This window comes from Lipotes vexillifer, unplaced genomic scaffold (assembly GCF_000442215.2).
Source record: "Lipotes vexillifer unplaced genomic scaffold, Lipotes_vexillifer_v1.1 scaffold1094, whole genome shotgun sequence".
Taxonomy (NCBI): Eukaryota; Metazoa; Chordata; class Mammalia; order Artiodactyla; family Lipotidae; genus Lipotes; species Lipotes vexillifer.
Window position 1 is genome coordinate 37,480 of NW_006792775.1, and position 16,992 is coordinate 54,471.

General features: G+C 58.8%; 2 protein-coding genes across 3 annotated transcripts; both read left to right on the plus strand.

The window, feature by feature from the left end:
• The first annotated feature begins 10,835 nt into the window (after nucleotides 1-10,835).
• SCGB1C1 (secretoglobin family 1C member 1) lies at nucleotides 10,836-12,190 on the plus strand. Its single transcript, XM_007465899.1, has 3 exons — nucleotides 10,836-10,887; nucleotides 11,497-11,695; nucleotides 12,157-12,190. The coding sequence occupies exons 1-3, from the start codon at nucleotides 10,836-10,838 to the stop codon at nucleotides 12,188-12,190; spliced, it is 285 nt and encodes a 94-aa protein (XP_007465961.1).
• Nucleotides 12,191-13,835: 1,645 nt separating this feature from the next.
• Nucleotides 13,836-16,559, plus strand: CIMAP1A (ciliary microtubule associated protein 1A). 2 transcript variants are annotated; one of them, XM_007465900.1, is made up of 6 exons: nucleotides 13,836-13,944; nucleotides 14,116-14,316; nucleotides 14,811-14,912; nucleotides 15,056-15,177; nucleotides 15,992-16,132; nucleotides 16,470-16,559. In XM_007465900.1, exons 1-6 carry the CDS (start codon nucleotides 13,836-13,838, stop codon nucleotides 16,557-16,559), a joined length of 765 nt encoding a protein of 254 aa, XP_007465962.1. The 2 variants fall into 2 exon arrangements, with proteins under 2 accessions (XP_007465962.1, XP_007465963.1); XM_007465901.1 differs by lacking the exon at nucleotides 15,992-16,132.
• The last annotated feature ends 433 nt before the right edge of the window (nucleotides 16,560-16,992 follow it).

A 16,992-nucleotide genomic window follows, 5' to 3' on the forward strand; every position in this document is an offset into this window, starting at 1 on the left:
TCCCTGCCCCACGGTGCGTCTCACATCCCACCCCAACGTGGTCTTTCTGAAGCATAAACGAGACTGACTCTCTCCCACCTGTAATCCCCCAAATGTTTCCCCACTTTCGCTAGGGTATCTGCCGGGAGAGACATCTGCCAAGGCCCTGAAAGTCCCCGGCATCCCCACTAGGCTGCTGGCTCCTGAGTTCCCTGACAATGGGCACCTCAGCACGCCAGGAGACACGGCAGGAAACCCCAGAACTGCTCACCTCTGGACGGGGCAGGCACTGCCACGGCCTCATCAAAGAGGGCAGAGGAGGGTTCCCCAGCTGGGACACAAACTCTGCACGAGTGGCCTCTCCTTGAGCCATTACATCACCTCGTGTGACTTGAGGGAAGGAAGGACCGAGGCACACTTGGTTCCTAAGGAGGACGGTATAGGCTCAGTCACATCCCCCCAAATTCACATGCTGAATCCCTAACCCCCAGGACCCCAGGATGTGGCTGTATTTGGAGATGGGATTTTTAAAGGGGTTATCAAGGTAAAAATGAGGTCACTAGGGTGGATCCTAATCCAATAGGATTGATGTCCTACAAGAAGAGATTAGGACACAGAGAGGCACAGGGGGAGCCCATGTGAGGACCTGGGGAGAAGATGGCTGTCTAAGCACCAAGGAGAGAGGCCTCAGGAGAAGCCCGCGTGCACACACCTTGATCTCATCCAGACAGCATGGGAGAGGTCTGTTATCCAAGCGGCCCTGTCTGTGCTATTTGTTACGGCGGTCCTGAGCAGACTCACACGCAGCGTAACTCAGGGCTCAGACTGGACAGAGCCCACTCTCCATCCCCCTGTACGTGAGTTACAGGAGCCCCAGGACCTGAGGAGGGGGTCCCTGAGGGGAGGCACAAGATAGAAGATTTTCGGCATAACACGACTGCATTCACATTAAACATGCCTGAACTACATTCACACGAGATGGTTTTGTCCTGTATGTACATCGGCACCTTCAGTCTAAACTGCAGATCTTTGGCTTCACCAGCTCCACTGAGAGCATCAGCTTCACCTGCTGTGGACCATCTCCTATAGGATTTCCAGAACCACAAAACATCGAAGCTTCACAGGACCCAGAGTCTGTGCGCTACCGTCCAGGTGACCCTCACAGAAGGGCCGCACAGCTGCCCACCAGAACCCATTTCCCTTTTTCCTGCTCACAGCTACCCTGCACCTCCCAGCCTTCCCAACCCTTACAGCTGGGGCGCAGTGTCTCGTGTTACCAAGGGGAAGGGGTGGAGGTGGTGAGGGCCTTGGCCAGCCTGCATCCTAGGACGGAGGGCATGATGCCCTCCTGGTCACCCCACCCTGCTGGTTGGACCCCTCACCTGGAAGCAGGGAGGAGAAACAAGGGGGGCAGAGCCTGGGACCTGACACCCACCTGCCCTGGACTCTCACAAGAAGGGGACAGAGACATCTTGAGCTTCAGCCCAGTTTTGGGAGACACTTTGTTCCAGCAATAGACTTTGCCTTAAAAGTTAAGGTGCTTTACAAGCCCCTCCCCAGCTGTCACAGAAAGTTAGACTTCATCTCATCACACTTTTCTCAAACCCCAGCTCATGCTGAGACCACCTCTCAGGTGATGGTCCTTCAGAGAAGTCCCTTTAAAAGATCCCTGGAGTTCAGCTCTCTTAGCCCTGCCTTCAGTTTAAGGGAGAAGTTTCCTTGACAACCTTGACAAACCTGCTCAGTTTCCTTGACAACCAAGCAATCTCCCAAACTCTTCCCCTTCAAACATTCCTATTCTAGGCTTGATGAGCCTAAAGTGACAGTGCTGTCATCATGTGCCAGAGAGTGACGCCTCCAAGCCCGTAGTTATTGGTTACATGATGCTATTGATGATGAAATCCCAGAAGAGCCAGCTTTGCGATATAACCATTTCTGGACTCAGCACTGGGTCCCTTTCCACGGACAGAGTGGAGTGGCTGTTTCCAGGGACCCCGTGGTGGAAGAGCTCACCTAATGCAGCCAGGACTTCATCCCTGATTCCAGGGTCCTCATTCTTCCCAGACCACCATGGCCCCACGTGCACCACCTACATGGCTGCCATCTTTGCCAGTCCATACGGGACCTTGGTAATCTCCTAAAAGAGTGCTATTTTATACACAGGCAATGGGTTGAATGCTGGCCCCAAAAGATGTGACCCCCCAGAACACGTGAACAGGACCATATCTGAGAAAAGGGTCTTTCTATATGTAGTTAAGGATCCAGAGGTGAGGTCATCTTGGGTTAGGGTGGCCCTCAATCCAATTGAGAGAGTCCTGATGAGAGACAAAAGAGGAGAAACACAGACACAGAGGAGAAGCCACGTGAAGACAGAGGCAGAGACGGGAGGGATGCAGCCGCAAGCCTGGGAATGCCTGGAGCCCCCAGAAGCTGGAAAAGGCAGGAAGAACCCTATCCTGGAGCCTTTGGAGAGACTTCCGTCCTGCAACACCTTGATCTCAGATGTCTGGTCTCCAAGACTGGGAGAGGATGAATTCCTGTTGTTTTAAACCACCCAGCTTGTGGTCATTTTTTATAGAAGCCACAGAACAGTCACACAGACCCTGCTCTGTAGTATCCTGGAAGTGCGGGTCTCATCAAAGGCCGACAGAGGCTGGATTGCAGAACCCATAGAGTCAGCATTGGGCCCCAGAAATCCTAAAGCAGTGGCTGGACACCAGAATGTTGAGGGGTCAGTCGGAAGCCAATCCCTAAGGGTGACGGCTGCACACAGCCTCCCCAGGCTTTTTCTTTTTTTTTTTTTTTTTTTTTTTTTTTTTCTGTTGTGGCCTCTCCTGTTGCGAAACACAGGCTCCAGACGTGTAGGCTCAGTGGCCATGGCTCACAGGCCCAGCCACTCTGCGGCATGTGGGATCTTCCCAGACCGGGTCACGAAACCATGTCCCCTGCATCGGCAGGTGGACTCTCAACCACTGAGCCACCAGGGAAGCCCCCTCCCCAGGTTTTTACACCTGTACATGTTGGGGATAAGTATTTCCATCCTGATTCAGGACCTCTGATATCACCGTTCACGTCGCTAATTAAGAACCCACTAGTTACACAGATGAAAACCCTATCAGAACACTTGCTCCAGTGGTAAACAATTCTGACCAACAGAGGTGGGGAATCGTCTCCCATGCAGCCAGAAGCCCCCCAGTGCAAGGAGCGTCCTCATTGCAGGGCTGGGGGACGGTGCCGAGGCATCTGTGAGTAAATGTGAGCTGAGCCCCAGGCCAGCTGCTGCTGAACTGTTCCCACCCTTCCCAGGTAAAACACCTGAATGTGTGCAAAGACTTTAACGCCTAGAGGAAGGGCCGTGGAGCCACACCAGCCACAGCACACAGGCCGAGTTGGTGCCTGCAGGCCAGCCAGGATGGTCCTGGCCCCGGGCGCTCTTCTGGAAGCTTTCCATTCCCCTGCCTGAGGTACCCCTCCTGTCCCGGCCCCCACTGCTTTTTTCTTTCCTCACCTCTGCCCGGGGAGAAATTCCAGCGGCAGTTACGGGTGACACATCCTCTTCTTTAGCAGGTGGCAGCCCGGCAACTCCTGCAGAAAGTCCAGCAGAGCCCCACTCACACCCGGCCACCCACAGAGCCGTGGGCCCTACTCCCTCCCACCAGCCCAGCCCCGAGACTGCTGATGGGGCAGAGAATATGACGTCAGGCACAGCTGCAGGGGCTCTTGCTGCCTGGAGGGGTGTTTATATTGACCTCAACCCAGGCACACCTGGGGAGGGCTGGCCGGCTGGGTCAGGCTGCCCAGGTCAGCCAATTCTTGCCCCTCAGGGGCTCATAGCTGCAGAAAATGGGCCTTGCTGCACCGGCCAGGTCCAAGGAACAGGTGTGGGCTCCTGAGGGTCAGGATAGACAAGGGGCTGCAGCTCTGGCTTGTTTTCTAATCATTTTATCTGGCCCATGAGTGGGAGACAACTTCAAGCAGACCCTCTCCTAATGAGAGGAACTCAGGAGTCAGGGAGAGAAGGGTGGGTGGTGGGTGGAGACAGAGGCCTGGTGCCCCGGGTGCAGTGGAAGCCTCTGGAAGACCAGGCGGAGGGTGGCCGCACAGAGTGAAGCCCAGGGTCACAGACCTGTCGGAGCTGCTGTTTGTTAGTTCAGGTCCTGCTCTGAGGTGCTCAGGGTCAGCTCTGAGCAACAGGTGAGCTGGGGGTCCTCTGCAATGAGGGCTACGTGCACGGCTCCTGTGTGCCCAGCCTTGCTGGGTGCCTGCCCAGGTGAGCTCCATACCTGGGGAGGGGCCTGACCACGAGGGCCCCAGGGGCTGCTGGGTACCTGCACAGGTGAGCTCCATATCCAGGGAGGGGCCTGACCATGAGAGCCCCGTGGGCTGCTGGGTGTCTGTCCAGGTGAGCTCCATATCCTGGGAGGGGCCTGACCATGAGAGCCCTGTGTGCTGGGAGTGGGGCATGTGTATGAGCGTCCTCTCTGTGCAGCTGGCACAGAGTTGCTTAGCAACTTCCCTGTGGGCAGTGCTGGGATGAAATGAGAACCAGGAGATGCCACGGGTCGCCTGAACCCGTCCATCCAGAGTGATGAGGTGAGTAGGAGGGTGCTGGCCACTGGGCTGCGTGAGGGAGGCCCCACAGGTACCTCTTGCGTCATCCACCTGACACCACGGAGGCCTCCCCAGGACAGAGCAGACAGCCTGCCTGGGGCAGGTGGGAGCCCTGATGATGCTGCAGGGGACACGAGAGGGACGGACCAGACAGGAGGAGGTGGGAGCCCAGGCAGAGCCGTGGGGCTCGGGGCCGAGGGGGCCTTTCTAGGTCTGAGCTGAGAGTGGACGTGCAGGTAGTGAGTGTGATTCAGGAAAACTGCCCTGGTGACGTGAAGCTGAACCTGCTTCAGAGTGACAAGCTTCCAGGTGATCCCAGAACAGGACAGTGAGACGGATCCTGTTAGAAGAAGGTAAGTGAATACCCCCAAGAGGAGGCTCTGTGAGCTGGTCCTGGGAGGGGGGTGAAGGGAACAGGCGTGGAAGCTGCGGGGAGTGGGCAGTCCCCCTGGGCGGGCGGCGGGTGCAGACCCCACTCCGTGGTCCCACAGCTGTGCTTCCGGCTGGATTACCTGGCTTCTCAGAACCTCAGCTTCCTGGTCTGCTAGTGGGGTGATGGTAGCATAGACTGACTAGTAATTTGCTCAGAACAGGGTAGGAAGGGGTCTAGTGGAAATTCCACAGAACACCGTCAGTATGGGAATCGCAGGCCCTGTTTCCCACAGGTCTGTCTTCAGGATCAGGAGAGCAAATCCGAGCAGACTTGCAGCAGAGCCTGGGGACGGGCTCCGTTTGGTGGGTCCCCCTGTTTCCTGAATCTCAGAAGGGGCAGCTCCAGTGGGCAGTGGCAGCTTCATCCCACACCTGGAAGCATCCAGACCTCAAGGCCCAGCAGCCCCGAGTCCTGTGTCTGGGCCCCCGGGAGGCAGGTGGGACAGGCCGGCGGCCTCCTCTGCCCTCTTCCTGCCCAGAACATTCGGGGTCCAGGCTCTCATTAGGGAGAAGCAGGGATGGGGGTGTCCCATGTGGGAACAGGACATGGAGCAGCTTGTGCACGTGGACGTCCACACCAGGAATGTGGGTCGGTGGGACGCGGGCACCGGGAGGGACAGGCGGTGGGCCTGAGGAAGCAGGGCGGGGCCGGGGGGCCGGGGGAGCGGTACGAGCTTCGCCTGTGCCGGGCCTCAGACTCCACGGGGCTTCCCTCCCTTGGTCACTGGGCAGGAGGGGCCGAGCAGCGTTGGTGGAGGGACCCCTCGCTTCCCCAGGCCCTGCCAGCATCAGCCCTGCAGGCTCTGAGTCGGGGAGCCTGAGGGGCGCAGGCCCAGCTGTGCCCACAGGGAGGCCTGGAGGGGTCGGGCGGGAAGCACGGGTGTGGTCTCGCCTGTGCGGAAGCTCCCGAGCCAGTGTCCAGTGGGAGCCCTCACCTCGCACATGAGTTTCAAGTCCGCGGCTCAGATCACCTTCTAGCCGCTTGGTTTGTTTTCTAGACACAAAGTCCTAGTATCTCCTATGTCCCCTGCCCGTGAAAAGGCACGTCTCACCTGGCACCAAGTGCTGCCTCTGGTCCCCCCTGACTGGACGCCCAGCAGCCAGTGTCACCGCGTCACGACTGTCAGGGGGTGTCAGCCGTGGGGGGACGAGAGCACACGGTCCAGGCCCACAAGGCTCCGTGCCATCCACGGAGCCGGTGCTATGGCTGTAGGTGTCCCCTCCCCACCTCGCAGGCACAGACCACAGTCCCCTTACAGACTGTTACCAAGTGAAGTCACGTGGACCCTGCTCGGGCCCCAGCCTGCGAGGCGCTCTGCCTCAGCGGGGGAGGTTTCCTTTTTCCACGTGGGTTCAAGTAGGCAAATAACAGAACCAAAGCCGAGACCAACACAGCACAGGCTCTATTCAGTGGCCAAAGAATAGAGAAGCGGGAACTGAGTTCACAGATCACCTTCTCGCCCTCCTGGAGAGAGTGGGTTAATTTTAAAGAGTAAAGACAAAGGGAGGAGCAGTGAGGCTACTGATGGGATGAAGAGACCTTGCGGGGGAAGGGGCGGGGCTTCTTCCAAGGGGCTGGGGTACCACCTCCTTCTACCCGTTTCTGGTCCTTCAAGTCCAGTCATGGCCGCCGGTAGGTGTGTCACCTAATATGCCGATATAGTAAATTCAACACGTGATGAGACTCAGGGTCGGTTGGAGGTCACATTCGTTGCCATCTTAGTCCCAGAAGGTTCCATCTGTTTGTTTGTTTGTAGCTTCCTTTCTTACCTCTGGACCCCGTCACTTAAATACTTAGGTGAAGAAGGTGGGGGTGGAGGACCACGCTGTGAAAGGTGGGTCCACGGGTTTGAGCAGGGCCTGGAGCAGCTCTGACAACAACAGGAGGCTGAGACGGGCGGTCAGTCTGACGCCTGCACTGGGGCCTGTGGTCAGCATGCGGAGGGGGGGTCAGCCGGGGGCACGTGTCAGGGAAGGTTCTCAGTGTTTACACAGAAGATGTGAACATGGGACCAGATGCAGAGCTGCCTGCAGACGCTGCTACAGAAACCCCTGATTCTTTCCTGAGAAAACTGGTGGGCGGTCATTCAGGCAACAGGCAAACTGCTTGCTCTGGAGGCTCTTGCGGGGAAGCGGGGACTTAGCAACAGGGGCTCAGCCTGCGTAACCCCAGAAGCCCTCCCAGGGCAGCCTCAGAACCGCTTCTGGAATGGCAGTGAGAAGCGGGTCTTCCACCTACTAGGCGTGAAGGAGAGGGCTGGGGTCTGCAGGGCCGCCCTCACCCTCAGGGACCGGCTGGGGGCTCACAGGACCCAGCACATGCTTGTGGCTTGTGTCCTCACAGGCGATATGGGTCACAGCACGCAGTAGGCATTACCTCGAGGCAAGTGCTCACGCTGAGCGTCCCGTTAGTGACGCACGGTAGCATGCTGACCCTTCTCCTTGAATAGAATGACTTCAGTTACGAAGTCTTCGAAGAATTCTAAGCAGAATGTTTTCTCATGGTAACCTAGACGACGGCCATGACGAAGACGTCCATGGCACATCGGACTGCGCAGAAATATGGTCCTGAGGCTGTTCGAGGGCTCTGGAAATGTAGCTCTCCTTAACGAACATGCAGTGTGTTGCCCATCACTCGGCACACACAGAGGGCCTCCGAGGGACCGACCTATGGGCCTCGATGCTGCTCAGCAGGCCCACAGGGATTCTGGAGGTACTCAGTGATCTTGGAGGGTTAGTGGTGCACACCAGAGGGGCCTAGGAGTCCTGAAAAGGGTACTTCCTCTAAAATAAAGCAGAATAGAGAATAAGACCTCATGGAAACACCTGCATGCCTCCATTTCTGCCCGGCTACTCAGGGCCTGTCCTCGAGGCAAGTACTCACGTTGAGTTTCCCTTTAGCTCTAGAGCGTGGCAGGCTGAGCCCCACCCCGGTCATGGAAGAACCTGGTTTAGATAGAGGAAACTCATTTTCTTCCCAGAGCCAGGCCTACAGTGGCTAGAGGCCTGTCAATACCAGTGAATTTCAGGTAGCTTCAAGGCAGCATGCATGGAGATTTCAAAATGGGAAAGCAAGGCTAGTTCCATCAGGCCCCCATTTCATGGGCACAGGCAGCGTACATCCCTGTGCTTTCTAACAAGTCGAAAGAGACACAGATGACACACTGGTTCCTCCCCTGAATCAGCTTCTCCAAGCAAGGTGTTCTGCATCTAGTGAACTACGTGAACCATGGAACACCCTAGGTAGGAATTCGGGCCTGTGCCTCTTCAAAAGGACTGGATGTGTGTAGGACTATGACGGTTGGCCAGAGCAGTTCCTGAGTAACTGCTGCGCACCAGAGGTAGCGAGCTGAGGGAAAGGACATGGCCAGAGGCAGGGGCACCTGAAATAGAAATTGAGCAGGGAGTGCAGTTATTGGTATTGCAAAGACCAGGGGATAACCTTGACAGTTACTGACTGAAGCGGGTGGAGGGCAACACCACAGGAGGGGAGGAGGCCAGGGGAACGAAGGTCAAGGTGTGGGATGGGCTAGGTATATGCATAGCAAAGTCACCAAGAATGGTACCTGGAGGAGTAAGCAGAGCAAGACAGAACTGAGAGGCTCAAATCCTCAGCAACTGTGAGAGATTGTTGGGGATTCCGTAACTGACGGCGCCTGTGAAAGGCTGCAGGAGCGATGTTCAATAGCATGTGATTCCAGGGGGCTGGCGTTTGGGGAAAAAGAAAAACTGAAAATCCAAATGTAGTAAAGGAGGGCACCCAGCCCACCTCCAGTCGGGGCAGCTGTTTTGTTGCGGGAGGGGGAGGCAAATCACTCTCAGAGACTGAGACTGTCTGCCAATACTGTATTCAACACAGGTTCATGGTGGGAGTTACAATAATTGCTCAAGCCAATAGCATACAGGATAATGTCTCTTTACAATACGCCAATAAAGAAATAACATAATCCAAACAAAAGACAGATTAATTACACTGTTGTCCCACACAAGGGGAGATGACAGGAATAAAGTCCACATTTAGTCGAGGTGTACCTTTTCTGTGAGATTCTCGAGAGAGTCGGCTTAACCAGCCAGGAGCCGGCATCCAGTGCCCTGTTGCTAGGGAGTGACCCTGACACAGCTCACTTCATTCTTAAATCAAAACAACTTTTCTTCCAAAAAAAACTGGTTTTGGTCTTGGTCATAAAACAGCTGGTGGATTAAAACAACTTCACTCAAGTCATGAGAAAGTGCATTTGAAATCATATCAAACCAACACACAGCGCTCTGGAGACTGGGAGAAAAGTGCAGAGGAAGGGGAATAAAGGCTGGGCGGACGGTCTCCACTGGGGCCGGAGGGATTCAGAAGGGCAGATATCCAGGCCCTGCCCCCGGAACCCTGCTTCCATGGGTCTGGACTATGTCACAGCCCAGGGACAGCACCTTTAAACATCTCTCCAGGTGGCCCAGCAAGCAGCCAGAGGACCACTAAGTTTAAGAAGATGATGGGGCCATCAAAGCATAATCAGAGAAAGGCCTGTCCCACTGACCAGAACCCCCTGGGCCTTTGGGGACAGGGAGGGGCTCCGATTTGCCGAAAGCAGTCTCACCCATGAAGCCACATTGTTTTGTTACAGATGTGACCTCATTACACGTTATTTCTCCTATATTCTCGGAATTGTGAGTAGAAGCAGGTTATATCTTCCATGGGTTTCATTTCATGTTAGCAAAGGGGACTCTACAGACTATTTATTATAAACAGACACCCAAGGGGATGAGGAGCTCTGAGTGCTCAGAGGACACAGGACAAGGGTCTGTGGACTGTGACAGACTCAGGGACAGCTGGGGGCAAGTGAGGGGAAGGGTGACAAGCAGAGGCAGGGTAACCAATCCGGACAAGGTTGGTCTGGAGGTGTCAGTACTGAATGAGGAGCCCCCGGGGGCCAGGTAGGGCCTGAAACCCTGGATCCTCACAGGGGCCCTGTGGAGAGTGGGCCTGTCCTGCAGGATGCCGTTGGCCACCAGGTGGCAGCATGGGACGGGAGAAGAGGGCCCAGGCATAAGGGCCCGGATGCAGCACTGCTCCAGGGGCCGCCTAGTTATGGGCCCAGGGGTTGCAGCCCCCTTTCTCCGTCATAGCACTGGACTGTCTCCTCCAGATCCTAGACTTCTCCAGGCTGGATGACCACAGAAGGAAGCTGAGTCAGACTGCAGCCCCTCCTCACTTCCTGCAAGTGACTGTAATCCCACCAGGTCCCAGAGGTGGCCCAGCTCCTCACCCCTCAGTCACTCTCAGGCCCACCCTCCATCCCCTGGAGGCTGCTGCCCACTTCGGGCCTCCCGTGGCCCTGGGCCCATCTCCTACCGCCCAGATCTGCAGACCCCAGGACGTCCCCCACCCCTGCCCCAGTGGAGACCTCCAGGCTGTCTCAGGGATCAGAGCCCAGCACTGGCCCACAAAGCATGCTGAGTGGAGGGGGGATTCCCACCCCAAAAGAAAGGCCTGGGCCTAGCCCACGAGCCTGCCACTCTCAGCCACAAGCCAAGCGAGGCCAGAGGCCCTCAGCATCCCCAGCCACACCACCCTTCCTTGCTGACCAGGCTCCCGTCGCCCCCTTACCTCTGTCCACTCACCCCAAACGTTTGCCAAGCACCCCAGGCCCCTTGCTGCTTGGCAACCACTGCTGGGCAGGGGGAGAGGACACACCGTCGGCTGCCCCACGGCTGCTCGCACTGGCTGGGTCCTGATGGGCAGGTCGGACCCGCCCCCAGGACAGGTGCCTGTGAGGCGTAAAGCAGGCCCGGGCAGCTCCTGAGGAGCCTGCGCGTCCGCCATGAAGGGGGGCGGCACCCTCCTGCTAGTGGCGCTCTCCTTGCTCGGCACCCGTGCTGAGTCTGTGCACTGACAGGTGCTTCCAGCACATTCGAGCGGCTGGTGTCGGGGGAAATGGGCGGGAATGTGGGAAGCTAGAAATCCAGGCACTGGGCCCCACAGTGATTGGTGCCCACCTTCCCAGGCACCCCAACCCACCTCCATCACAGAACACAGATGTGGACAATGACCCTGGTGCCCTTGGCGACCCCAGTCCCCCAGCAACCCTACCCCAACCCCAGCCCAGCTCAACCTCTCTCCCAGCCCCTGTGTCACCACCAAGCCCAATGTCACCCACCCAGCCCAGCCCAGGCTGACCCTGACCCCAATGCAAGCCTCCAGGTCAGCCAACCTCACACGGAGGGGAAATTCCCACTGAGTCAGAGGCTTGGCTTTCCTTCCTCAGTGACGCTAGGGAACCCAGAGCGGAAAGAGCCCGCTGAGGTTAGGGTGACGGGAGGGGTCTGCGGGCAGGTGGAGCTGGGGGATGTTTGGAGGAAGATCTGGGGCAGGTGAGGGGGACATTGATGGCGAAGGTCTGGAGACGGCTGAGGTTAGAGGTGGGAGGTCTGGGGGTGGAGCTGGAAGGAGTCCTGGCCTGGCCTCATCTCACCCCAACACAGGGCTGGCCACGGGGGAGGACAACAACAAGTTTTTCATCGACTTCCTGCAAACGCTGCTGGTGGGATCCGCAGAGGAGCTCTGTGAGGGGCCCCTGGGCAAGTACGACGTCAGTGCAGATGCCAAGGCAGCGGTAACCGAGCTCAAGTCCTGCACGGATGGCCTGCAGCCCATGCACAAGCCGGAGCTGGTCAAGCTGCTGGTACCGTGGCCAGGGGGCACCCCACTCCCTAAAGGCCTGCAGCCCTAGCAGGACCCACAGTCCTACTCCTCAGGCCCTCCACCAAATGCCACAGCCCCTCATCACCCACCCAGTGCAGCAACCCCGTACCCCAGCACCCCACAGACACCCTGACCTGCCTCAGCCAGCAGAGGTGGACATCCCAGACCTCACTGCTTGTAGAGCAGCCCTCAGCCTCCCCCTACATGCACATACATGCATATGCACACGCTCACACCTGACACACACACAAATGAAAACACACACGCGCACACCCCGCTTCCCCAGCTGCTGGAAGGGGACCGGCTGCAATGTGCCAGAGCCAACCATCCCCCCAGAGGCTGGCCTGGGCCTGTTTGCCTGATGGAGCTGTGGCTCTCTAGTTACTCATCACCGGGCACGGAAACCCCAGGCCTCTTGGCCCACACGTGTCTGCCTTCTGGGTGCAAGTGCTGGGCAGTCAGGACGATGCCTAGTAGACCCCAGATGTGGCTCCAAGCAGCCGTGGGACCAGCCGCACAAGCAACCATGACGACGACACCCCTACCACTTCCCTATGCATGAATTTATCCTCAAGCCATCCAATCAATAAAGCTTCCTGCAGCTCAGGCTCTGGCTCCTGTCTCTCCCCACCCTCAGGCACACAACCACAGGCTCACACATAGGATCATGTGAGCGGAGCACACACGTATAAGTAACCCCACATAGAGGGCAGACCCACCAACAGAAATCCAGGCAGATGCCCTTGTAGGCAGGTGGACAAAGCAAGACAGACAGATAGGCAAGACATGTGGATGCAGGGAGGCATCAGGACACAAGAAGGCCTGCGAGGCAGAGGTCGGGGGCAGGGGCTCAGAGCGGGGAAGGGCAAAGAGCCCCAGAGAGAGGAAGTGGCCGGGGCTGGGGGTGAGGCTGGGCACTGGCGCTCTGCATCTGGAGGTTATCATTTTGAGACAACAAATGTGCACAATATACACATAACACAGGTCCAGGGGAGTCAGAAGTCACCCAAGGAAAGAGACAGAGCCCCAGCCAGAGCCCCAAGAAGGACATGCTAATGAGGACACTCAGGGTCCGACAGGTGGGCACAGCCAGTGTGACGCGGGAGGGAGAGTAGGGTCAGGGAAAGGTCCCTCAGCAGAGCAGCAGCTTCCGATGCCAGCTCCTGCCCCCACCCCAAACGAGGGCAGCCCTACTGCACCCTGGATCCCAGGAGCCCAACAGCCAGAGGCTTCTTGTGCCTCAGTTTCCCCAGCTCAGTCCTTCCCCGAGGGCAGGACTGAGGAGGTTCAGCTCTGCCCCTGAGGACCTTACTCCTCGGCCACTCGGACTCTGGGTCCCATGGCCTCACTGTCCTAGTCCAGAACCTAGTTGTCCCCTTCCTGCCCTCTGCGCCTCTGGCCTGCACCCTGCAACAAGGAGCAAAGACCCGGGTCCCGAGCCAGGCATGGGCGGGGGGTGGGTCCCACGGGCTGAGGCCATTGTCTCCATCACACAGACAGTGATCTAGAACCCACCACCCCAAAGAGCCACATTCTAGAGCTCAAGGGCCGGGACCCTTCCCCAATTCTCAAAGCCCCCGGGGGAGAGGAGAGAGAGGAAGAGGGCTTCCTCTCCATGCTCCTTTTCTGGAACTCCCTGGCACCGAGGTCGGTGCGACGGGATCGCCTCTGAGAAGGCTCGGTCCATAGGTTGCTCTGAGCACTGCTCCTGGACTACGGAGGTGAGGGCCCCTCCAGATCAGACCCCTGCTCAGCCCACGGCACAGTCTCATCCCAGAAGTTCCCCACCGTTGCCCACTGCTCCTTGCCCAGTCACGCCCAGGGCCCTCTGAGCGGGAAGAACCTGCACAGACCCCCTCAGAGCCACTGTGGGGTGGCCCGTGAGTGCTGAAAGAGACACAGGCTTGTCCACGGCTCCAAGGCTCCTCCCCTTGGGGGGGGGGCGGTTGGTGCGGCAGAATCTCCCACTGCTCTGAAGTCTGGGCCTCAACTCGAGACCCCACTGAGGAGGCTGTGGCCTGCAGTTCTGCCCCTCAGTGGGAGCAAAGGCAGTGATGGGGGTGGACGGCCCAGGCCTCCTAGCACCTTGTCACCCTTCCATCCATGGACAGAGCCAGTCATGGCGGAGGAGGTATGGGTGGGCACCTGGAGGCCCCATCGCCCCCGGGGACCCATCATGGCCCTCTACAGCAGCCCTGGACCCAAGTACCTGATTCCACCCACCACAGGTGAGCACTTGGGAGCCTGGGAGGGGGCAGGAGCCAGGTCTGGGGGGAGCCCGGGGATGGCCAGGGCTCATCCCTGACTCCCAGCCCACCAACCCCTCTGGGGTCAATGGGGGGTCTGGGGGGAGAAGGGCAGGGTCTGGCTCCAAGCTGCTCAGAGCCCCTGCCCCACAGGCTTTGTGAAGCACACGCCCAACAAGCTGCGCGCACCGGCCTACAGCTTCCATGGGGCCCCCATGCTCCTGGCAGAGAACTGCTCCCCAGGGCCCCGCTACAGTGTGAACCCCAAGATACTGAGGACTGGCAAGGACCTCGGTCCCGCCTACTCCATCCTGGGGCGCTACTGCACTAAGACCACGCTGACCCCCGGCCCTGGTGAGGGACTCTGGCCCAGCCCCAGCCCCGCCCTGCCCAACCCTGCTGGTGGCCACTGCAGGCCTGGCAGGGCCAGGGTGTGAGGGGTACAGCCATCCTCACCCTCCTGACCCACCGTTCTCCTCATGAAGGGTCCCATCAGGCTGGAGGCAGAGCTGTGACCCCAGTGCAGCCTCTGAGACCCTAGTGCCCTACTCTGACCTGGGCCTTCCTTGGCCAAAGTCACCACACCAGGCCCAAGTCTCCTTCTCAAAGTCTCCTTCTCACCCTCCTTCTCAAAGCAGCCCCTGCCTCCCCCCAAATCCTGCAGCCAGCATTTCCATCGTGGACACCCGTGCACAATCCCGGTCGCCACTCACTGGGGCCCAGAGGCCCCAGGCCTGCGACGTCGCGGGTCTTCCTAGAACCGCCCGAGCAGGGTCAGGCATCTGTTTGCATCTGCTGGATGGTCCTCCCTGTCCCAGCACCCACACCATTCCTCCCCCCACCCCCAGGCCACTACTTTCCAGAGAAATCTACCAAGCATGTGTTCGACTCGGCACCCAGCCACTCCATTTCTGCCCGAACCAAGACCTTCCGAGTGGACAGCACCCCAGGTCCGCCGCAGCCCCGATGGCCCATGGCTGACCGGGTCGAGGATCCCGGGCAGTGCGGGTGAGGGGGGCCGGCCTGATGGGGATGGAGACTCTGGGCACAGGATTCCATCCAGCCTGAGACTCGGCACTTGTGCCCCTCACAGGCCCCGCTGCCTACATGCTGCCCGTGGTGATGGGGCCCCACACTGTCGGCAAGGCCTCCCAGCCCGCCTTCTCCATCAAAGGCCGCAGCAAGCTGGGCAGCTTCAGCGACGACCTGTACAAGGCAAGGGTCGCCCAGCTCGGGCAGAGCACTGCTTACCCCCTAGAGAGACGGCCCATCGGGCCCCTTCCCCCAGAACCTAGGACCCACCAGCCTGACCCCCATCCTCCCGAAGCCCCTCAGCTCCTTCATCCTCTTGCAGCCTGCCACACGTCTGTCCCCACCCCCACTGGTTTACATCCCAGAGGTGAGGAGGGGCAGACAGTGGAGGAGGACAAAGAGGCCGAGGCTCGGCATGGAGACCGATGGTGCTGAGGAGAGACGAACAGGGACGGGTGTGTGGGTGCTGCCTGAGGGGCGAGGAGCGGTGAGACAGCGTGGCATATGCAGGAAGAAGCTAAGAAGAGGGGAAAAATAAGCTGTGACATATTTGGGGGAGGAGGGTTCCGGCTGCAGAAACAGCCAGTGCAAAGGCCCTGAGGTGCTTGTGTACCCGGGAGCTTGGGGAGCCTGGGGAGACTGGCAAGGTGGCATCACAGCACCGCTGACCTCACCAGCCCAAGGCCCTTGAGTCTCCAACTGGGAAGAGTCCTCTCTCACACACACAATCATGGAAGGGACCAGTCTGGGGCTGGCACAGACTGGGGTGTCATTGCCACGGCGAGGCTGAAGGGAAGGTGACATCCCACACAGAGAAGGGCCCCACAGCACTGGGGTACTGTCACATGGTGTGGCCATCGTTTGGAGACAAAAGAGTCCCGACACACAGGCACACAGTGACTTGGGGCCTGAAACCCAGTGTCTGATGCCAGCCCCTGCCCTCTGGGGTTGCACGCCCTGGCAGGCCGAGCCTGTGTGAGCCTCCTTCACCTCCCAGACCCCAGGTCCCGCAGCCTACCGCCAGACCGACGTCCAGGTGACCAAGTTCAAGGCTCCACAACACACCATGGCTGCCCGAGTGGAGCCCCTGAGGGACAAGACCCTCAAGCCAGGACCAGGAGCCCACAGCCCTGAGAAGGTCTGGCAAGAGCACGGCCCGGAGGGGTGGGGTGGGGACGGGCCTGTAAGCCTGCAAGGGTCACAGGGGCCAGGCACCATCAGAACACTGTGCGTTCCAGCACCAGCCTTCCCCAGTCAGCAGGCTCTGTGTCCCCAGCGTCCCCAGACACTGGTGACGGTGAGCGCTGCTGAGTGTCACCACACACCAGGCTCTGTGGTCAAGCCCGGCAGTGTGGACTTCCTGCTGGTCACCTTGGCCGGGGGTTTAGGGGGTACAGCAGCCCCGGCCCCAGTGAGGGCAGAGCCTGCGGGGCGGGGACAGGGGTGCCGGCCCCTCACAGCCTCTCCTCTCCCAGGTGACAGTGACCAAGCCCTGTGCCCCCATCGTCACCTTTGGCATCAAGCATTCTGACTACATGACACCCCTGGTCGTGGACGTGGAATAGCCCTGGCCCCGCCCCACGCGTCACGCTAAGCCTCTGCACATCACGTCCCCCCAACAACAGATGCCCTGAGCTGAGGGCTCTGGGCGTCTCCTCTACCAGCTGGGCTGCAGCCAGCCTGGCCCTGCAGGGCAGAGCATGCTCGCTCGGACATTGTGACCAGCTATTTTTTCTATGCTTTCCCATTTGCTAAACGTGTTTCCTGCTGTGCCCAGATATACAATAAATCACGGATTCCGTTAGCGATGGCTTGCCTAGAGGGAGGATTAAGATTTTCCAGAAAGGGGCCCCCATAGGCGATCATGCCAGCCCATGTCGGGTCCCACCCTAGCTTCCAGGGCCTGGGGTCTGAGCAGAGGAGGGCTCAGGAGCATCAGACGCTGCTATGCCTGCCCTTCTGGTTCTGCCTTGAGCGCTGCCCTCTGCGCCTTGCTGT

Coding starts and splice junctions, on each gene's coding strand:
- CIMAP1A (XM_007465900.1), top strand. CDS start 13,836: ATGGCGGAGGAGGTATGGGTGGGCACCTGGAGGCCCCATCGCCCCCGG. Junction 13,945..14,115: donor CCTGATTCCACCCACCACAG/GTGAGCACTTGG, acceptor CCTGCCCCACAG/GCTTTGTGAAGCACACGCCC. Junction 14,913..15,055: donor CCGAGTGGACAGCACCCCAG/GTCCGCCGCAGC, acceptor TGCCCCTCACAG/GCCCCGCTGCCTACATGCTG.
- SCGB1C1 (XM_007465899.1), top strand. CDS start 10,836: ATGAAGGGGGGCGGCACCCTCCTGCTAGTGGCGCTCTCCTTGCTCGGC. Junction 10,888..11,496: donor GCTCTCCTTGCTCGGCACCC/GTGCTGAGTCTG, acceptor ACCCCAACACAG/GGCTGGCCACGGGGGAGGAC. Junction 11,696..12,156: donor CCGGAGCTGGTCAAGCTGCT/GGTACCGTGGCC, acceptor GTCTGCCTTCTG/GGTGCAAGTGCTGGGCAGTC.